Source organism: Notolepis coatsorum, assembly GCF_963971535.1.
Source record: "Notolepis coatsorum genome assembly, chromosome: 9".
NCBI lineage: Eukaryota > Metazoa > Chordata > Actinopteri > Aulopiformes > Paralepididae > Notolepis > Notolepis coatsorum.
The window spans coordinates 112,002,567-112,025,323 of NC_140173.1; the positions used below are offsets into that span (position 1 = coordinate 112,002,567).

At 40.4% G+C, this 22,757-nt stretch overlaps 1 protein-coding gene across 1 annotated transcript in view; it reads right to left on the reverse strand.

Annotated features, from left to right (window-relative positions):
- The window catches only part of atp6v1ba (ATPase, H+ transporting, lysosomal, V1 subunit B, member a), a 122,808-nt gene that overhangs the window by 1,321 nt on the left and 98,730 nt on the right, over positions 1 to 22,757 (reverse strand). Inside the window, exons 11-13 of the mRNA XM_084321147.1 lie at positions 15,207 to 15,289; positions 8,187 to 8,291; positions 4,001 to 4,130 (exon numbers count right to left, since the gene is read on the reverse strand). Of these exons, the coding sequence (XP_084177273.1) occupies positions 4,001 to 4,130; positions 8,187 to 8,291; positions 15,207 to 15,289 (318 nt within the window). The remainder of the gene's footprint in view (positions 1 to 4,000; positions 4,131 to 8,186; positions 8,292 to 15,206; positions 15,290 to 22,757) is intronic.

Sequence of the window (22,757 nt, forward strand, 5' to 3'; positions counted from 1 at the left end):
TGTTTGTTCATGGCGCCCATGTTTTTTTATTTTTATCCGATTGAGCTGAAGGGGGGAAATATTCAAAGTGATATGTAAGTTCCCCCCTTAGCATGCACTCCTGGCTGGATGCCTGCAAGGTATGGTGAAATATGAATTATAATATCTAATAATGGAGTTGAGGCTTTTGAACATGCATGTCTTTTGGTGTGGGAGGAACCCGGAAGAAACCCACGCAATGTTTGGAATGTATGTAATGTTTTGTTGTCAGCATGCCCCAACACTGGATTTTCAGCCATCCCAACATTTCAGGTATCTCATGTAGTAGGGATTTTTGAGGGTGCTTTTGTTTTGGCCCACTTTGCATAGCGTTTACAATACATACTATTCATACGGACATGTCATTCCATGAGCGGAGAGACCTGCTACAGACAAGAGTCAAGGTCAACTTTATTTCTATAGCACATTTAAAACCAACCGTAGTTGTACCAAAGTGCTTTACAATATAAAAACTGAAATACAAAAAAAATACAAAATACAGTATACACAAAGTAAAACTATTTACAATACATTTAAAAATCACGACACGACCAGGGATGTATGGCTTAACAAGACTCAAAAAGCCAATAAAAACAGCTTCAGCTGTGTTTTAAGGGGGAACTATCTTATAACTGGCCTTTTCCAGTGTTTAGCATTGTTTTCTAGCAATGTGGGGTTGTATCAACACTGTATGTCGCAAATTAAATTTTTTGCGCATTCCTCCAGTTCAGATGAGACAAGGTCCTCCACCGCTGAACCAAGCCATTCTGATTTGACTGGTTCGCTAATGTGAATTAGGCACTGATCTGCATATCCCAGCCAAAAACAGCTTGGAATCTTGACGGGTAGAAAATGCTGCTCTACAGAACTTGATTAGAAATACAAAACAATGCATTTTTTTAGAAAAAATTACTTACAGATGTGTTCCATAGACTCACAGACTCACAGGAATTGTGTAAAATTGCCCAAATAGTGACAGAAATAGTAAGATAGTTCGCCTTTAAAACACTCTAGGGCAGGGGTCGGCAACCTGCGGCTTTTGTAACTTTATTTACATTTTTTGTGCTCTTATTTTGGAGATCGATGTCATATTGTGACACTGAAATGAAAAAATATTTCATCAACTAAAATATTTAGTCAACAAATATTTTTTTTAATCCACTTTTTCTCCTTATTTTTCTCCCATCCCAATTTCGCCTTGCCAATTCTCCCCTCCCCTGTCTCGAACATTGCTAGACTATGCCTCCCACTGGTCGGCTGCAGTGAGGACCAAGCCTTGCATCACGTGTCCCCTCCGGTACACGAGGAGGCAGCTGTCGCATCTTTTCACCTGAACAGCGCAATCTCTCAGTGGCGAGGAGTAACGCGTGGGAGGCTCACACTGCCCCCGATACCTCCCGATTCTGCTGTACAGGCGCACCAACCGACATGTAGGGGTCGCTGTCCACAACGTCCAATCCCCACCCACCGGCTTTCCCACCTCTAACACTGCCAATTGTGTTAGTATGAACGACCAGCCAAGCCGGTAGCAACGCCGAGAGCTGGGCTCAAATCCAGCATCTCCTGCGTTAGTGGCGAGCGCCTTGCCCACTGTGCCACTTAGCCGCCCCTAGTCAACAAAAATATATCATCAACTAAAATATACAGTATGTCACACCCCACGCCTCTCCCTGCCGTCTGCAAGTGGCTAATCTTGAGTTTCTGACCCCCCAGTCCAAAAATCCAAAAAAAGGAAAGTCTGAGGAAAATAGAGGGTTTAATTCAGCGTGGACAGATTAATTTGCTTTCACGACTAACGATGCAGGCTTACCTGATACTGTATGTGGTGCGAAATTTGCGAATGAAAAATTAACTTTTTATTTTATATATTTTCCACAAATAAGGGAAGGACTCAAATATACCTGAATAGTTCAGGGTTTCATTTCAAAGTCGGTCTACAGACACCAGTGTTTTATCTCCTCTTCTGTGTTTTATTTAAAAATAGGTCTACACAGCCAGTCTTTTTTCTCCTCTTCATAAGAGCTTGAGGTTTTCCTTTGTTATAACAGGTAAAAACAGCAATAAAAAGTCAGATTTTTTTTGTTGCTTTATAATTCCATTAATGCAACAAACTGTGTGCTATAAGTATAAAGTATAATAAATCGCAAATTACTTGGAGATATACAGTATAAAACGTTATACACCGTGTTATCTTCATTTTAAGGGTACCGGTAAATATGTTGTGTGGCTCCCTGAGCATTTTATTTTGTGGGAGGGGGGAAAAGTGGCTCTTTTGATAGTAACGGTTGCTGACCCCTGCTCTAGGGTCTGGGCAGATCTAATTCGCAGTGGAAGACTGTTCCATAGTTTAGGGGCAGCCACCGCAAAATCTCGGTCACCTTTTGTCTTTAGCCTAGACCTCGGGACATCTAAAGGTAGCTTATTTGATTACCTCAGTGCTCTAGCTGGGGTAACAGACATGGAGTTCAGCTAGGTACTGAGGGGCCAGACCATTTAACCTCTTAACCTCTTCCACCCATGGAATATTTTCTGAAAACCCCCCTAAAATATATACCTAGGTAAATGGAATATTGCTCCACTTCTACAAGGTCCATTTGCATATTCTTGGTATCTAGGGACATCTATGGACCTCAGGGAATGTATTCACAATGTCAGAAATATTGTGTCTATTACTAGGCTTGCTTAAATTGTGATGAAACAAGGAGAATATGAATTATGATTTTTCTTTGCATCTTTGACAGTGAATAACACACCATGCTAAAAATGACCAGACATGAAAAACTGCCACTGATCTCGTTCAGTACCTTCTTGAGATCATGTGTACAAAAAAATCTAAGGACATGAATAAAGGGAAGATGATTAAACAGAAGGTTCTGTGGATACAGTACTGAATTCTCCCATCCGGACCAATAATGTAATGTTATACATTCTGAATGGCATTAATGGTTAGCTATTTAGCTAATGTTAATAGCATTGAATAGCATCAATGCTAGCTGGCTACAACAAATTCTCACAAGCTGGTTCAAGTTTTCTCATAGCCGCGAGTATTCTCATAGCCGAGAGTACTCACGCCCATCCCTATTAAAATCACTATCAAAAGTGACACCATGGCTTTTTATAAAATTGTGTTTTTGGCATTGAGGGGCCCTAAAACACCAGCAGAGTTTTTTAAATGGTCCAGATGCGCAAACACAATTACCTCTGTTTTACCGTCATTAAGATTGAGGAAATTTAGGTCCATCCAAATCTTAATGTCAGCAAGGGGCCCAGGATGGAGCCTTGGGAACACCACAGGTAAGAGGGGCCACATTTGAAGTCAGGTACGACTGAAGTAACATAAGGGCAGCACCTCTGATGCCAACACACTGTTCTAGTTGGGATAAAAGGGTCTTATGATCCACCGTATCAAAGGCAGCGGTCAAATCCAATGTTACCATGATAGCAGCCCACCCATAGTCCACAGTTAAAACAAGATCATTAAACATTCTTAAAAGAGCAGTCTCAGTGCTATGACGAGGTCTAAAACCAGACTGAAACTTCTCATAGACGTCATTTTGAGTAGAGGTAATTATTTTAATGGTAACTGTTTTGACTGACAGTAAGCAATAAGCATCAGGTACATTGCTGTGCATTGTGTCCGTGGAGCGAGAGATAATAAAATTGGTAGTGTGCGTTTCCATGCAATATCTGGTTATTGCTGCTGCCATGTGCTTTAAAATGCGTTCTAAAAATAGATTTCCCTAAACATTGCTCGAGCACTAGTGTAATTCATGCGAGTACTTGATCTGGGAAAACATTACTCGAGCCCATCCCTAGTATAAACCCATCGCCTCCCTAATCTCATTGGACCACACCCCATCTCATCCGCCCTGTATGGCAAAGTGCATGACACGGTTCATGATACCAGATTTTCGGTAGCCGTTTTCTGGTGTTTCCCTCCCAGTTAATTGCTTTATTTTTGGAGTTTGTCAAGTCTTCTTACCCTGAGCAATGAAGTTCTTCTCAAACTTCTGCAGGAACTCAAGGTAGAGCAGATCATCGGAGGTGAGGGCCTCCTCTCCCACCACAGCCTTCATGGCCTGCACGTCCTTACCAATAGCATAGCAGGCATACTGGTAGAGAATGGGACAGGCAGAAAATCAGGTTCATAGCTCCTGCAAGGTTGTGGTTTAATCAGATTTGAGACAATTGGAGTCTAGGGTAAAATAATATCAGGGTCAGAATATCATGCCCCTTTTTCAAGCAAGTTTTATAAAGAAAAAATTTGTTAATTACAGCTCAATGAAATTATAATGTAGCAGTCCATATAAGACAAGGTATTGCCATTTTTTTTTATCTAACAGTTACATGATGCTGTAATTACCACAACACAAGGATTCAATTATGTCCCAGATGACATCACTGGTGGCCATATTCAAACTAATTTACTCTCAATAACTGTAAATTAATGTAAGTTGTGTGTGAGATTATGTGCAAAATAAATCAGTATAAAAGAAAGTGGCCCTTTAAACCACAAAGAAATAACATTTCCCCATTTCACACAAATAAATGGCCTATACTATGTGATGAAATATCAAATGACAAACTATCGTAATATAAAAATATGTCAATAAGCATCGTGGATAAAATAAAACACTTCACTATACAACATGCTTAATATTTGCACATTTATATAAATACCTGTGGTGAAGCGCAGTATCGCTCAATTAGACAATATATGCTGTATCACCATCTCCAGATGCTTATAAGGAACGTCTAGCTTTGCAAGCAGAACATGATACACTACTGACAGATCAGGTTACTGAACTGCTTATCAAATCTAGAAGCACTTATTACGAACAAGGAGATAAAGCCAATAAATTACTGGCTCACAAGCTGCGCCAGGTCTCGTCTTCACACCAGATTCCTAAAGTCCGCACATCGTCTGGGATATCCTTAGACCCCAAAGAGGTCAATAACGAATTTAAGCGTTTCTACCAATCTTTATATACATCTGAAAACGAACCAGATATCTCAGAATTAGATGACTTCTTCCACTCCCTCGATATTCCTTTAATTAGCCAAGATCCGGTTGGAAAATTAGAACAGCCACTTACTACTGAAGAACTATCTATGGCCGTAAAATCGCTTCAATCCGGGAAAAGTCCAGGACCGGACGGCTACTCAGCAGAGTTCTACAAGAAGTTTCTTCCTAAAATAGCCCCTATCCTAAACGAAATGTACAATGACGCATTTGTAAATGGCACTCTCCCACAGACTCTTACCTTAGCCACGATCTTTCTAATACTTAAAAAAAACAAAGACCCTCTGGAATGTGCTTCATATCGTCCAATCAGCCTACTAAATGTAGACTATAAAATCTTAGCCAAGCTCCTAGCAATACGTTTAGAATCAGTCCTTCCATCAATTATCTCACCTGATCAAACAGGATTTATAAAAAATAGACACTCATTCTTTAATCTCAGACGTTTAGTTAACATCATACATAACCCCTCTATGACCAATACTTCTGAGGCTGTCATATCCCTAGACGCAGAGAAGGCATTCGACAGGGTGGAATGGAAATACCTTTTCTACACTCTAAATAAATTCGGCTTTGGCTCTAAATTCACTACTTAGGATACGACTTTTGTATTCATCCCCTCAAGCCTCAGTCAGCACTAATGACACACAATCCAGTTGGTTTCCCCTACAGCGCTCAACACGTCAAGGTTGCCCTTTAAGTCCTTTATTATTTGCCCTTGCCATAGAACCTCTTGCAATAGCACTCCGCCTTAACCCTCTCATCAAAGGTATAGTTAGATACGGCCATGAACATAAGGTATCGTTGTATGCGGACGATTTATTATTGTATACATCTGATCTTTCGGTTTCTGTCCCCGCTGCCCTCATCACTATTGAATCCTTTGGTAGCTTATCTGGGTATAAATTGAACCTTAACAAGAGCGAACTGATGCCACTTAATATAGCAGCAAAAAAGTCTCCTTTACACAATCTGCCATTTAGGATTGCCCACGATGGCTTTACTTATCTTGGGGTACATGTTACAGACAAATTCAACAAACTCTTTCAGGCCAACTTTTCCCCCCTCCTAACTCATACTAAGGATGATTTTAAACGCTGGTCTATACTACACCTCTCTCTAGCCGCAAGAATTAACTGTTAAAATGAACACCCTCCCAAGATTTTTGTATCTCTTTCAATGCCTACCTATTTTTCTCCCCAATGCATTTTTTAAGAAAATTGATGGCCTGATTTTGTCTTATATATGGGATAAGAAGCCTCCCAGGATAAGAAAGCAGCTCTTACAGAGGCCCAAATCAGATGGAGGCCTCGGGCTACCGGAACTTAGGTTCTACTACTGGGCTGCTAACTTTAGGACCGTTCAGTTTTGGCTACAGTATAGTGAGATGTCCTCACCTCCAGTTTGGCTGGAGATGGAGGCAGCCTCGTCCGTACCGGCATCACTGACCTCTCTCGCCCACGCCACTAGTTTAGGCCCTTATATCCCCTTTACAAAAAATTTATGTGTCAAATCAACAATGAAAATTTGGAACCAATCTAGATGCCACTTTGGCTTTCATGCAACATCTTTTGCTGCCCCGGTGGCCTCAAATCCGGCCTTCCCCCCATCTATGATTGATGGCGCTTTCTCAATATGGACTAGTCTCGGTATTAGAACATTTAAAGATCTCTATTATATCGACAATACCTTTGCTACGTTCGAACAATTATCGGTTAAGCACGGTCTCCCCAGAAGTAATTTTTTTAGGTTTTTACAGATCCGGAGCCATGTCCGCAGCTTAGATACCCAGTTCCCCATCCTTCCTGGTGAAACACAACTTGACATTTTTCTTACCCCTCTTTCCACTCTAAAGGGCTCGCTGTCGAGAATTTATAGGCAGCTATGCTCACTACAGTCCACCTCCTTAAATATTATTAAGTCCTCAAGGGAGGAGGAATTGGGGGATGAGATATGACGACATGTGGGAAAAAGCACTCAAAAAGGTTCACACCTCTTCCATCTGTGCTCGGCATGGTCTCATCCAATGCAAAATCATCCACCGAGCTCACTGGACTCCAATGAGACTATCCAGAATTTACAAAAGTGTGAAACCTAACTGTCCACGATGTAATCGGTCCCCAGCAAACCATGTGCACATGTTTTGGAGCTGTCCATCCCTAGTGGATCTTTGGAAAAATATCTTCAATACACTCTCTGAAATATGCAGTACTAAGGTGGAACCAGACCCATTGACTGCGCTATTTGGTGTTTCCTCACCCTTATTACAACTGACAAATACTAATAAAGAGGTCTTGGCTTTTGTTACTTTGTTAGCGAGACGGTTAATCCTACTTCAGTGGAAATCCTCCTCACCCCCTTCTCATGCCCTTTGGATTAAATCTATTCTTAACTATTAAACTAGAAAAAAGCCGACACACACTCCGAGGATCTACAGACCAAGTTATTTTCTATGTGGGCTCCCTTCTTTTCTTATGTTGAGAGGATCCACCTTCCCACTCACTCACACAATACCCTTGGTACACTACTCACTCATCCCTCCCCTTCAAACTTTCTCCTTTGATGCACCAAATCAACACCAGAGTTGGTTGACCTATGAATCGCTGTACTCACTTTTAAAAAAATAAAATAAAAATAAAATATCTTATTTCTTTTCTTATTTACTTAATTTTTATTTCTTTTATATATTTCTTATTACCATTACTATAATCTCTCTGAAACTGTTTGTTTGTCTGCCTGTCACTTTGTCTTGATATCTGCCGTCCTTTGTATTCCGTTTTGTGTTTCAAATAGAACATTTTCAAGTACATATAATGTGTAAATGTTGGTTGCACTGGGAAAAAAAAAAAAACATATATAAAAAAATATATATTTGCACATTTACATCACTAACTAGAGACGAGACCGTTTCTGGCTCTACTTAACTAGAGGTATAATGGATCGTGTTGTGATGAACCATTTGTTACAAAAGTATTGATTGAAAGTATTCTGAACATTCAGACACTAAACCGATGTGAGTCCAGCGAGTCTCAAGTGTATTAACAATGGTGTCTGTGTAAAGGTCCTGCCCACTTTGGAAACACTGTTCCATTATCATCCTATTGGTTCAGCTTTTAATGAGTTATTAGAGTATCTTTTGTTTTACCAGCTGGTTAGAAACATCAGCATGGTCCTTCCTGGTCATTCCCTCGCCAATGGCCGACTTCATCAGACGGGACAGAGAAGGCAGCACATTGATGGGAGGATATATCTGAAAAGGAAGCAGAGTGTAGTCTAATTACACATCAAATGAAAAGGAAGCAGAGTGTAGTCTAATTACACATCAAATGAAAAGGAAGCAGAGTGTAGTCTAATTACACATCAAATGAAAAGGAAGCACAGTGTAGTCCAATTGCACATCAAATGAAAAGGAAGCACAGTGTAGTCCAATTGCACATCAAATGAAAAGGAAGCACAGTGTAGTCCAATTACACATCAAATGAAAAGGAAGCACAGTGTAGTCTAATTACACATCAAATGAAAAGGAAGCACAGTGTAGTCCAATTACACATCAAATGAAAAGGAAGCACAGTGTAGTCTAATTGCACATCAAATGAAAAGGAAGCAGTGTAGTCTAATTACACATAAAATGAAAAGGAAGCACAGTGTAGTCTAGGGCTGTCTTAAATACTTCGAAGCTTCGTTCGATGGCACAAGCTTCGAACATAAAAAAAAAAACGAAGTTTTGCCTCCAACAACAAGCACGTGGAGATTATCTGTGTTGAAAACAACAAGGACATGTGCAGCAGACATGTCGACGAAGAAGTCATCAGACATGTGGTTACACTTTAAAATATGCAAAGACAATGCCCAAAAAGCAGAGTGCCAGATATGCCAGAAGAAAATGGCATATCACAACTCTACAACAACTTTGTCAAATCACCTAAAAAACGTAAGTATCGTTGTACACGACGGCGACGCCACACAAAACATTAATAAGGCTATGCCTATGCTGCTATGACTAATGTGTTACCAAGTTGGCTAATTTAATTGTAATCATCTGCTTTTGTAGGTGCATTGTCTGATATTATAAATTATAAATTAAATATAATGTAATTGTTTGCTTGATAGACGAAGGTTGCAACATAATTATGTAATGTCATGTCGTTGGCTGTGAGAGCAGACCCACTGCACCCAGGCAGCGCAGCCGAGTGAAACCTTGTTGGCTGCGTCACAGTCACGAAAGGGGCTACTTAATTAATTAATCCAATCCACTTTATTTATAGAGCACATTTAAAAACAACAAAGTTTACCAAAGTGCTGTACAAGTCCCACAACATAAGATAAAAAAAAAGTATATATCTATTATAATAAAAAAAAATCTCGAAGCTTCGAATTAAAATCGAAGCTCGGCCCCGAAGCTTCGATTGCCAAAAAAAGCTTCGAAGGTCAGCCCTAGTGTAGTCTAATTACTAGGGCTGTCAAAATTAATGCTTTAACTTGAGATTTTTTTTAAACTTACATTTTTATTAAACATTTATAGACATACACCACAACATATACAATGACATCTACAGCAGTGGTGCAGTGCTGGGCAACCGCGGTCAAACGGCGTTTGGGCTTCGAAGTGCGCGCATCCTATTATGCAAAGTCTAGGTGATAAGTGCCTAGACTTTGCATAATAATAGGATACCGTTTGGCCTCCGCCCATATTACGACTGCACCCCTGATCTACAGTACTATTAAACAGACATAAACGATAAAGACAAAAACAATAAAAATTTTAATACTCAAAATGGAAATAAAAAACACTGACTTAAGCTAAATTTCCACATACATAAATAATAAAATGTAAAAACATAAAACAGTTGTCGTACCTTAAACAAAAATGAAAATAGAAAACATTAAGTGTGTGACATGGGTTCAGAGACCCTCCTTGAACCTCTTTCCTCCTTTACCCTTCGCCCTCTTGTGTTTCATTTGTTCCTTCCTCTGTGATGTCGTTTTCGTTCCCCTTATAATCCTCCCACTTTCCCCAAATGTCTCTTCCCGTAGCCTCAGCATGTGTGTTATCCTCTCCATATCCTGTATCTCCTCTACTATTCCTACCCATTGTCGGTGAGTCTTCTTTGTACCACAGTCTCGTTATTGCTTTTCTGGCCGATATCAACATTATCTTTATTAAGTACTTGTCCCCCCCTTGTATTCCCTCGTGTGTCAGGTCCCCTAAGTAAAGCACCAGTCCCGTTTGTGGTAACCCGTATCCTAATATTCTGATCATTGCCTCCCCTATCTCCTCCCAATACCCCTTCAGCTTCTGACATCCCCAGAATATGTGTGTGTGATTTGCCCCCTCCTTCCCACACATCCTCCAGCATGCCCTTTGTGTTGGTGCATACTTTCCCTTCAACTCTGGGGTTATAAAGAATCTGATTATGTTTTTCCATCCAAACTCTTTCCATACCCTCGATCCTGTTGTTGAATGTTGCACCTTGCATATGTTACCCCATTCCTTCTCTGTTATTCCCATCTCTAGTTCTCTCTCCCATTTCTCCCTTATGTAATCGGTCGTGTGTCCATTGCTGTTCATTATAGCCCGGTATAGTGCTGATATTACTCTTCCTTTCCCCCCTTCGTATGCCCATACTATCATCTTGATTAATAAAAATTATTTAAAGCATTAAAATAAATTAATCTAGATTAATCTATGGAGTGAAAAATCTTCAATCTTAGCGCTGCGGATATAAGAAAGGTCTAGCTGAGCCAATGTTGATGGTTTTGTTGAACATTTGTATTTCACAGGAGATAAACTGTATTCAAATGAATTGAAATTAATCTAAATATACTTTCTTTGTGTTGATTTTACATTAATTCCATGATTTTACTCAAGTGAATATCTGTTACAAGCTTCGGTTTTAAGTAGAAAAATGCTATTTTTAATCTAGATTAATTACAGAAAATTGTGAGATTAATTAGTAAAAAAAAAAAAAATCTATTGACAGCACTACCAATTACACATCAAATGAAAAGGAAGCACAGTGTAGTCTAATTACACATTAAATATAATGAAACCAGACTTAAACTGGGATAAGTCACCCTAAAATACAATCTACATGTTACAGTTACTTGTATAATACAGTTATGGTATTTCTATAATACTGTACAGCTCAGTTTCAATTTGTGAATATGGACACGTCTCTCCTTAACACTTTAATCGCCAAAAACGCTGGGCAGAGTCTTTCCCCGCCATGCTCATTCTGCCGAAGACGCTGGGCAGCGTCTTTGATATCAATATTTCAAAAATCTATGATCGAAATCATATTTCTCCCCCGGAGACATGATATGTACTGTTGAGCCCCTCTCAACTCTCCAACGGTTCAAGAGCGCCATCTGGTGGCCGATCGGTGGATCGCCCAAACAGGAAGTGATGCGGATGAAGTGGTGCTCACCCATATTTCGTCTGGGCACTCGCTATCGTTAGCGGGACTCCATCTTGACACACTCGACATCGATCGGTTGCAAATAACTCGATAAACAACATGATTTGGACGTATATACTATTATACAACCTGGAAATGGATCGGATATCTCTACATCCCATAATAGGGAAATTTCAGTTCCACGCTCATCGTCCAACGGCGCGAGGTAGATACGGTAAGATCCAGCGTTATTTTTCAATGTGTTCGATACTAACTGCTCTAATGATCATATCACCCACACTAGATGCATCATATAACGTTGGCCACGGAATTATAAACGACCCCCCCGCCCATCCGGTCAACATCAGATCATACTTAGTAACTCCTAGAAGCACGTCCAGTTGAAATTTTTTATCTCGCACAGATTCCTATCAAACTGTATTTCATCATCAATATAATGCATTTGGGGCTATAAATCATGTTCTGGAGAAAGCTGCAGAAAACGATAAAAACATACTTATACTTTAGACCAGGGGTAGGCAACCCTAGGCACGCGTGCCTGCACAGGCACGCAGGGGCATTTTCATTTATGATGAATTGAAAATGGGGGACCCTGATGGAAACAAGACGAAAGTCTTTCTCAGGTCTGCATCCTCTTAACAATTGTATGTATTGAGCTGTACTGTACTGTACCCATTCTGCAATCTGTTAATAAACTTTTCAATCAAATCAATCAATAGGCACAGGGGGCAGCATAAAAAAAATAAAATAAATATTATATATATTTTTTTTTGCTTTGAAATAGTATAGTGAAATATTTTGTCGCATTTATCTTGTTGAAATCCTCCCACAGGTTCTTTTTACTACCACATATTTAATTGAGACCCTTTATTTGTTTATTATTTCAATTTAGCTGGAAATACATTGCTACATCATTCAGTAACATTTGCAGAGCCTTATAACAAAAACATTATTACGGTCACCATTGTGACCAGTGGGATTAATCAACAACTTCTATTATTTATTTGTCTATTTCATTGAACATTGCACATGTTAAAAGCCATTTTCTTCTCAAAATGTGAGTATTACCAACTCAACTTGTGTTCTTAAAACAATGACAATAAACATAGTTTTATTAGGTTGAAATAATGTGGTTGTGTACTTATTTTTCTGTTCGTTATTATGGATTGAAAACTGAAAACCTTAATGCACAGTAAATTAACTCAATATTTTTAAGTTCCGGTAACTTATTATTTATTTTTTTACAGTGTAGTCTTGCGATCAATCAAAACGTATTTACACGATATACCTCACATTCACCCTCCATTCACATCCTGGTGTTCTCCTGGTGTTCTCCATTAGGCCTGTAGGTGGAGCTATGACAGCACACGTACAGTACACACACCGATGGTGTGTGATGTGTCCAAAAATGAATGGGCAAATGTGAGTGAAATGGTCGCACTGTATGCAGCTGTTTGTCTGCATTGCATCCCCCCCCCCCAGATTTAGGGTTGATACAACCATCATAATAATATTGTTAATAATAACAATAACAATAATATAATAATGTAAAAATTATCATTAACACTTTGAGTGCCGGGACCCGTCTTTAGACGTCTTTCCTGGCCATGCTAAAGTTGCCGGGGGACGCTGTACAGCGTCCTTATATCAATATTTCAAAAATCTGCGATCGGATTCATAATGTCCCTCCGCTGGCCTGAGATCCACCAGCAGGACCCACTGAGCTCTCTGGCGGTTCAGGAGCGCCATCTGGTGGCCGATCGGCGCAACCGCTTAACAGGAAGCGCAGTAGAGGGTTTGCTGGTCGGCCATATTACTTCCGGGCACTCGGTATAGGTTCCGGCACTCTAGCTCGTCACACTACATAGCGATCGATTGCCAATAACTCGATAAACAACATGATTTGGACGTATATACCATTATACAAGCTGGAGATGGACCGGGTAATAATATATCCCATAATGATAAAATTTCTACTCGACGATGATCGCCCAACGGCGCGCGGAGACTGGGGTGAGTTTCAGCGTGTAACGTTACCGTCTTCGATAATAACTGATATTATCAACATTTGACCCACATTAGATGATTGGTATAACGCTGCCCACGGAATTATAAACGCCCCCTCGCCCATCCGGTCAACATCAGATGACGTGTAGTAACTTCTAGAAGTACGTCTAGTTGGAATTTTTTATATCGCGCTGATTGCCATCAAACTGTATTTCATCATCAATATAATGCATTTGGGGCTATATATCACGTTCTGGAGAAAGCTGCAGAAAGAGATGAAAACACTTATACATTAGACCATACTTTACTATGAATATGTGAATGAAAAAGTTTAACGTTGCTACACAATGAACAATACATATAGGACTTTGAATGGGCCCTAATAATGGCAATGTAGCAATAGAATTTAAAAAGTTATAGCCCTGCAAAGAAGGGGACTTTCTCCATAGACAAATAGCGCTGGCAATCTATGGTATATCATTAATTTAACCTTAGGCAACCAAAGTGTTAAAAAGACCTGATTATGAGAAACATTTTTACGATGCATGGAATATTGTTGAGGCACACTAGTTACAACAATATTTCAAACAGGCACTCCATGTCAAAAAGGTTGCTGACCCCTGCTTTAGACCGTATTTTAGTATGAATATGTGAATGAAAAAGTATAACGTTGCTACACCCTGAACAATAGATATAGGACGTTGAATGGGCCATAGTAATGTCAATTTAGCAATACAATTTAAAAAGTTATAGCCCTGCAAAGAAGGGGAACTTCTCCAGGTTAAATAGGGCTGGCGAGGGATGGTAAATTATGAATTTAACCCTGGCGATAAAAGTGTTAAGCTGAACACCATAGAAACAACACACTAGCAATGGTGTCATCAAGAGATAAATCCTGGAGCTGCTCCATAAAGTGAATAGTGGAACTACCGGTACTCCTAGGACACAATTTGTATTGCAGCAAAATGAGTGTTAAGCAAAAGAAATGTATAAAAGAAATGGGCACGCAAAATAATGGGATACTATGCTGTAGGAAAGGTGATAGATATTTTCATAACGCAGATGCACAAGAAGCAAATAAGTGTGAAATGAGGTATTAAATATGCCTTATATATATATTCACATTATGAAATATTTTTGAATCGCATGTTTATCTAAAGTAGACAGCCTTTCATGGGAAAGTCTCAACATAACTGATGTTTGGGCGGCTGATTGGCGCAGTGGGCAAGGCGCTCGCCACTAATGCAGGAGACACTGGGCTCGAGCCCAGCTCTCGGCGTTGCTACCGGCTGGCCGGTCGTTCATACTAACACAATTGGCAAGTGTTAAAGGGTGGGAAAGCCGGTGGGTGGGGATTTGACGTTGTGGACAGCGACTCCTACAGGTCGGTTTGGTGACGCCGGTGCAACGGAAGCAACCGACCTGTGGGAGGCATAGTCTAGCAACGTTCAAGACAGGGGAGGGAAGAATTGGATACACGAAATTGGGATGAGAGAAAATTTGAAAATGGGGAGAAAAAGTGGATCAAAACATAACTGATGTTTATCAGATTTCATACCAAGATGAGTGAAAATGTCATACCCCCACTTACATTTCACATTCCACAATATATCAGTACAGACATAAAATGAACGTCTAAATAGCCTTGAAGCTTTAAAAGCGGGTAATCATGTACGCAGATTAATACAACTGCCACAGACGGCCGCGTCCCATTCTGAGCCGGAAAAACTGTCCAGTACCTGTCTGTTGTGCAGCTGACGCTCCACATAGACTTGTCCCTCTGTGATGTAACCAGTCAGGTCAGGAATGGGATGGGTGATGTCTGTTGGAAAATTAACAGAACAAGTTCCACATTCAATGCAATCAAGACTTAACGATAACCCATTTGATTTTGATTCATAAGGTCCCGATTTGATCCAAATTCAATTCAGTTTACTTTTGATTCAATTAGGCTCAATGGTGCCGGTTTCAAGTGGTTAGCACCTGCCATGTATTTTGGTCAACGCGCAGAAACTCAAACTAGCAAAGTAGAGACCTCCGCCAGCCCTTCAGCCACCTCCCCCAGCCACCTCCCCCAGCCTTTCAGCCACCTCCCCCAGCCACCTGCCCCAGCCTTTCAGCCAATTGCCCTAGCCTTTCAGACACCTCCCCCAGCCTTTCAGCCACCTCCTCCAGCCTTTCAGACACCTCCCCCAGCCTTTCAGCCACCTCCCCCAGCCTTTCAGCCACCTGCCCCAGCCTTTCAGACACCTCCCACAGCCTTTCAGACACCTCCCCCAGCCTTTCAGCCACCTGCCCCAGCCTTTCAGCCACCTGCCCCAGCCTTTCAGCCACCTCCCCCAGCCTTTCAGCCATCTGCCCCAGCCTTTCAGACATCTCCCCCAGCCTTTCAGCCACCTGCCCCAGCCTTTAAGACACCTGCCCCAGCCTTTCAGCCACCTGCCCCAGCCTTTCAGCCACCTGCCCCAGCCTTTCAGACACCTCCCCCAGCCTTTCAGCCACCTGCCCCAGCCTTTCAGCTAGAGATGTTCCGATACTAGGGGTGGAACGATACGCATTCGAACCGTGTACCGTACGGTACGACCCCCACGGTTCGGGGCCTCTGTGTATCGTACGGTTCAGGGGATGCCCAAATAAAAATAAAAAGCGTCATTTGGCCGAGCCGGGAGAGGTGAGCGCTGGCTGCAGCAGCAGCACTGCAGCCAGGTAATAGTCAGTTTGTGTAAAAATGGCAAGCGCAATATGAATCAATCTTCATTACGACTTTAAAAACATAGCCATTAACATTACATAGGCCTACACACATCTTGCTATAGCGTTAGCAGTTTGTACAACACAACGCATGTTGAACTATGGTAGCCCGCCAGCTAATGCAGTCAATGCAATGTTATTGTAGCTACTAGCTAGCAGAGGAGAAAATGAGTCTGAGAGGCGGGGTGTTTAAAGACAATGATAGGCGTTTATTCAACATCCAAGAAGGCTAACATACAACTGTGTTTTACTAACTCCAACCGGGACTATTGCCGCTTTTCCACTGCATGCCATCACCTCCTAACGTTACTGGAGCTGAAGGTCCGTGACACTAAAATGTCCGTGGGGACCCGCCAACCAGGGTTTCCGTTAGAATTTTTTTTTGCAGGTCTGAGTGTCCGGTAGATTTCAATCTACCGGACAAATGGGATAAATTCCGGTCAGAGTTTATTGAGCTTAAAAACAATTGATATGCCTATATAAAGAATGACATCATCAAGGCATTTATAATATTTTAACTTAAAACTAGGCTACTTTTGCGTATATACAGTCATTAATATATTCCAAATAAAATAAGTCCCTCGAGACTTCGTGCTGCTGCCGACTTGAGGTGTCGGTGGGCAGTCTGCCCGACCTTAATAAACAGCAGTCTGTTATAATCACATTTTTATGAGCTAACGAATTCCGTTATATTGGACATTTATATTAATTATATCAAGCGAAGAACTGAACATTATCGTGGGTTTGCGTGATTTATATCTCCACCTCCCAACGACTTGGTGCTGGTCATAATGTCCGGTGAAAATAATTCCCTCTAAACACAATTTGATTATTTGAATTGTATTAAAATAGGCTAAAATTAAATAGCCTATGCGATGAACGAAACAATCATTTGTTTCATCGTTGCTTCACCAAGCAGCCGGTCTAATAATGACATTCTGTTGTCAGCGCGAGCTGGCTGCTGATATATTTACGTGAAGCATGGAGCAGCAGTGTTTTTAGGTCCGGTCTGGAAACCGCTCAGCAGCGCCCCCACCCAACAGCTGAATTGCCAATGGCTGAATTGGAGTACTGCACCCTGCCGGCCGGCAGATGGATGCTTCTCGCAAATATATCAGCAGCCAGCTCGCGCTGACAAGACCGGCTGGACATTATTAGACCGGCTGCTTAATGATTGTTTGTTTCGTTCATCGCATAGGCTATTTAATTTTAGCCTATTTTAATACAATTCAAATAATCTAATTGTGTTTAGAGGGAATTATTTTCACCGGACATTATGACCGGAGAGATTAAATATGTCGGACTTCAACAGATTTTGCCGGTCAAAAACCGGTAATTACCGGCTAACGGAAACGCTGAACCCATAGATAGTTCCACCACAGTTGCACTGAATATTTAAATAATGTTAGTCTAAATAAATGTAGACAGATAATGTACGTATTTTAAAAATAGAATGAACAGAGCAGTGTTGTTTTGAAACAGTACAGTGTGTGTGTTAGTTTGATGCAATTTATATTGATGGCCTTCTAATTTGTTTATTTATTTTAAATAACAGTGACACTTTTCCCTTTGATAAGAAATCCAGCCATATTCCTTTCATTGTATTTCAAATACTGCACTTTAATTTCAAGCAGAAAACGAATATTTCCATTAAGAACTGACAATCAGGGAATTTAAACATCGTTGACATTGTTTTTGTGTGTTTATATTAACCCTTTAATCGCCGTTGACGCTGAAACACGTCATTCCCCGCCATGCTCATTCTGCCGATGACGCTGGACAGCGTCTTTGATATCAATATTTCAAAAATCTGTGATCGAAATCATATTTCTCCCCCGGAGACATTATATGTACTGGTGAGCCCCTGTCAACTCTCTAACGGTTCAAGAGCGCCATCTGGTGGCCGATCGGCCTGATCGCCCAGGGAAGAAACAGGAAGTGGAAGCTGGTGCTAATTTCAATTTGGTCCGATCACTCGCTATAGGTCCCGGGACTCTAGCTCGACACAATGGATAGCGATCCGTTGCCAATAACTCGATAAACAACATGATTTGGACGTATATACTATTATACAACCTGGAAATGGATCGGATATTTCGACATCCCATAATAGAAAAAATTCTGTTCCACGCTCATCTCCCAACGGCGAGAGGAAGCTACGGTGAGTTTCAGCGTTATTTTTTAATGTCTTCTATACTAACTGCTCTAATGATCATATAACCCACACTAGATGAATGATATAACGTTGCCCACGGAATTATAAACGACCCCCCCGCCCATCCGGTCAACATCAGATCATACGTAGTAACTTCTAGAAGTACGTGCAGTTGAAATTTTTTATCTCGCGCCGATTGCTATCAAACTGTATACAATCATCAATATAATGCATTTAGGGCTATAAATCACGTTCTGGAGAAAGCTGCAGAAAACGATAAAAACATACTTATACTTTAGACCGTATTTTCGTATGAATATGTGAATGAAAAAGTATAACGTTGCTACACCCTGAACAATAGATATAGGACTTTGAATGGGCCATGGTAATGTCAATTTAGCAATACAATTTAAAAAGTTATAGCCCTGCAAAGAAGGGGAACTTCTCCATGTTAAATAGGGCTGGCGAGGGATGGTAAATTATGAATTTAACCCCGGCGATCAAAGGGTTAAAGAAAGGAAAGTATAGTGCTGGCTGAGCATATTGTTTGTTTGCACTAAGTTTGTAGCCTATATTTTTCAGTCAGTTCGGTCTTTGTGTGCCAAACATTATTTAAGGCTGTAAACACTGTAAACCTTTTTTTTTTTTATATATAAATGAGAAGCATGTTTAGATTTGAGTGTTACATTTTTTTTATATAAAAAAACAACGTATATCGAACCGAACCGAAAACCGCGACCCCAAAACCGTGATACGAACCGAACCGTCCATTTTGTGAACCGTTCCACCCCTATCCGATACCATTTTTTCCTTCCCGATCCGATACCTAAGCTTTGGGTATCGGCCGATACCGATACTGATCCGATACCAGTGCATACATAAAAAAAAATATATATATATTAGAGCTGGGCCGTTAACGGCATTAAACGTGCTGCGTTAACGCGAGACTAGTATCGCGCGATAATATACTTTGACGCCGTTAATCTAATTCTCAAAGTTGTGTCTGGGAGTGTGATGTATTGTCCTTAAATACTTGCCGTAGTGCTGCGTTACCCGGAAGTGATTGCACGTATGTACATGAGCTGTAGTCTGAATAATAATAACTAAAGTAGTGGTCCGGTAATCATTGTTATACAGGTGAGGTTAAGAAGTCCTCAGTATATAACACAATTCGGCGATGAGGACATCTGAATCTGCGCAATGCAAGAGAAGTCCATCGCCGACTCGGGACCTTTGTTTACCATGTTAGCTTAGCGAGTTAGCATGTTAGCTCACGTCGTGGCCCGGCAGCTTCTAAACATCTACAAGAAGAGGAAATCCACTTTACACACTAAAGGAAGGATCGACTGGACTATCGTGAGTGTTTACAACAGAAATGGCTTGGGTTATTGGAAATATTGGACCGTTTGATGACAATGCAGAGTTATGGAACTGTTACACTGTTCCACGTTTTGATTACTTCATTATAGCACACCCATTATTGAAGAGGACAAAGTAGTTCCCACATTTCTGACTGTAATGGGGCCCGGGACATTTCATTTGTTGAGAAACCTGCTTCTGCAGCAGTGTGTGTGAGTAGCCAGTCTGCGAGAGACTGTTCTCTTTATCAGGCCATATTGTGCAGAAGAGGAGAGCTAGTTTGTCACCAGCCAATGTGAACAAGCTGGTCTGCCTGAGTGACTGGTGGAAGAAGGAGAAATAGAGATTGGTCTGATTGAGTCAAGCCATGTCATAGCCCCTTCCGTGACTGCGATGTGCAAGCCAGGGGTTGGCTTTTTAATATGCATATTAAAAAGCCAGCCCCTGGCTTGCACATCGCAGTCACGGAAGGGGCTAGCCATGTCACATAATTCAAGTTCAAGTTTGAAATGCTTCTTTCTGTTTTGCTCCTGAGTGTGTGCTAGATACTGTACCGTTCTGTACTGGTAATATTATTTATTTGTGTTAACTTCTGATTTTTTTTTTTTTTTATTAAACACAAGTACATCTTATTGAACATTATTTTGATATTTCATTACCAATTATCATAGCAAAACAGCTTTTTCAAACAGTCTGTAATGCATTTTGGAAACGGGAGATGGGCTCATGGTGTAATGGGCCACCTGGCCTGAGAAACTTAAGGAGAAAAGAAAAAGTAAGGACTTACTTCTGGTCATTATTTGGTAGAACACACATATTTTGAATGCCTTTGGCAGATTTTTTTTAAGCCATTTTAATCTAGATTAATCTAGATTAATTCCAGGATTGCAGGTAGATTAATCTAGATTAAAAAATGTAATCTATGCCCAGCTCTAATATATATATTATAAATTAAAAAAAAAATGTTTACAGCTACAGATACTGTTTTATATATATATACTGTTTTTTAGTAATAACTAGAAAGTAATGGTATTTATTCAACAACAGGTGATTGTATAGATTAGTATTAGTATCATTAATCAATGAGTATGGGGCTGCGGCACTGCAGATATACCCTACTCCAATGATCCGCATGGACGTTAGACGTTGTTGCACTTGCTACCCAGTCTGTTAGCTAGTAGCAGATGCTCTGGCTAGTATTAACGTTTATGTTGTGATTTTCGATGCAAAATAAATATTCAACATTCTCTTTTGAGACTCCGCCTCACTCTTATCCTTTGGCACTTGGAACTTGCTGTACTTTGCTTGCAGGTCTGCAGCCATTATTGCTGGCACCAACTTTAGCCAAGGTACCGTTATCAAGCTAAGCTAGCTGACCTAGCTCGTCTTCCCCGCATTGACATTTGATAACGTTAGTCAGCTAACGCTAGTCAGTAGCTACTCGACTTAAATACGATTCACCGTGGGTGCATTATTGTTGATAGACTGACAGTGTCAGGTCCTGGAGAAAGGACAGGCGATCATCTGATTTGATGTAACGTTAAAGCAGATGTTGTTCCAACTAGCTAGCTTTTCAGCTAATGCTATAATAACACCAGCTAGCAAAACACATCCTGTCCGAGCTCCCGGTCACACCGCTCTGTCGGGGACAATGGAATTTAAGAAAGTGTATCTGCTGTTAAAATGACAAACAGCGGAATATCAGCAATACGTGGTCATTCATTCTACCAGAAGCCCCTCGGGGGAATAATCAACAGCTATCTAGATGCAGAACCACAGAGCCATCATAGCCGGCCGGCTGAAAGATCACTCTACACAACGATCATCGCCCACCCCGGTCGGGGGAAATGCTGCGTATACGTATTTAAAAATTGTTTTTTATTAATGGGAAATAATTTCACTACTTCTCCAATTAATACTTTAGATGTTTAAGCATAGCAACGCTCTTTTAAGATCTAAGTTAATGTTCTCTTCCTTTTTACTTGTTTTTTTTTATTTTATTTTTTTTATTTTTTTCATCCGCTCTCTCTGATTTATTGAGGCTCTCTCTTCAGTTCAATACCTTCATATTATTCATGGGTTACTATAAATTACTATAAATTACAAGTTCATATAAAATGTAAGTGATTAAGGCATGACAATTGAAGCTTATTTTTGGTCTTTATTTTTAGTTTATCTCATTTAAATTTTTATTCATTTATTTTTTACGGGTAAGTGGCCAAGCCACAGTCGACATTCTACTTATGGTAGAATTTAGAGTGTTAGATCCTATGGTATACATAGGAATGTTAAGGATAATTGGATCATTCTGGGATATCCGGTGGTGCAAGGGAGAGAGTCATACGCAAAGGTTGTGTTCATGGAACACAATCCTGTACGACTCTCGGTGGGAGGGAAGGGTAGGGGATTTTTATTTGTATATATGTATGTTTTTAAGCTCGGCTCTCAACGGGACCTCACTAGTGGGATGTATATCTATTATTGCCTCGCACTCTAGAAGCATTACCAAAAATTACAATGCAACATGTATAGACTATGGCTAGTTTGAATATAATGATATGGAACACCGGGGGAATAAATAACCAACTCAAACGCAAAAGCGTGCTCACACTGATGAAAAAAGAACATGTGGACATTGCTCTGCTAAGTGAAACACACATTCTAGGGAAAGACATAGGTAAATTAGCGGACAACATATACCATAATATCAGTCACTCCTCTATTGGTACGAGAACTCGGGGTGTAGCAATAGTCGTTAAACGTAAGTTGAATATTGTACTAAAGGGAGTATGGTCTGATGTAGAAGGTCGGATAACTATAGCTAAGATTGAACATAAAAACAGGAAAATAGCGTTGATAGCGGTATACGCCCCAAATTTGTACGAAGAAGATTTCTTCACTACACTAACCAATGCAATGTTAGACATTCCCGATTACTCATTTATAATAGGAGCAGATTTTAATGCCATCTGGAACCCAAGGATAGACAAATCTTACCTCGCCTTTTCCAGCGAACAAAAGAATT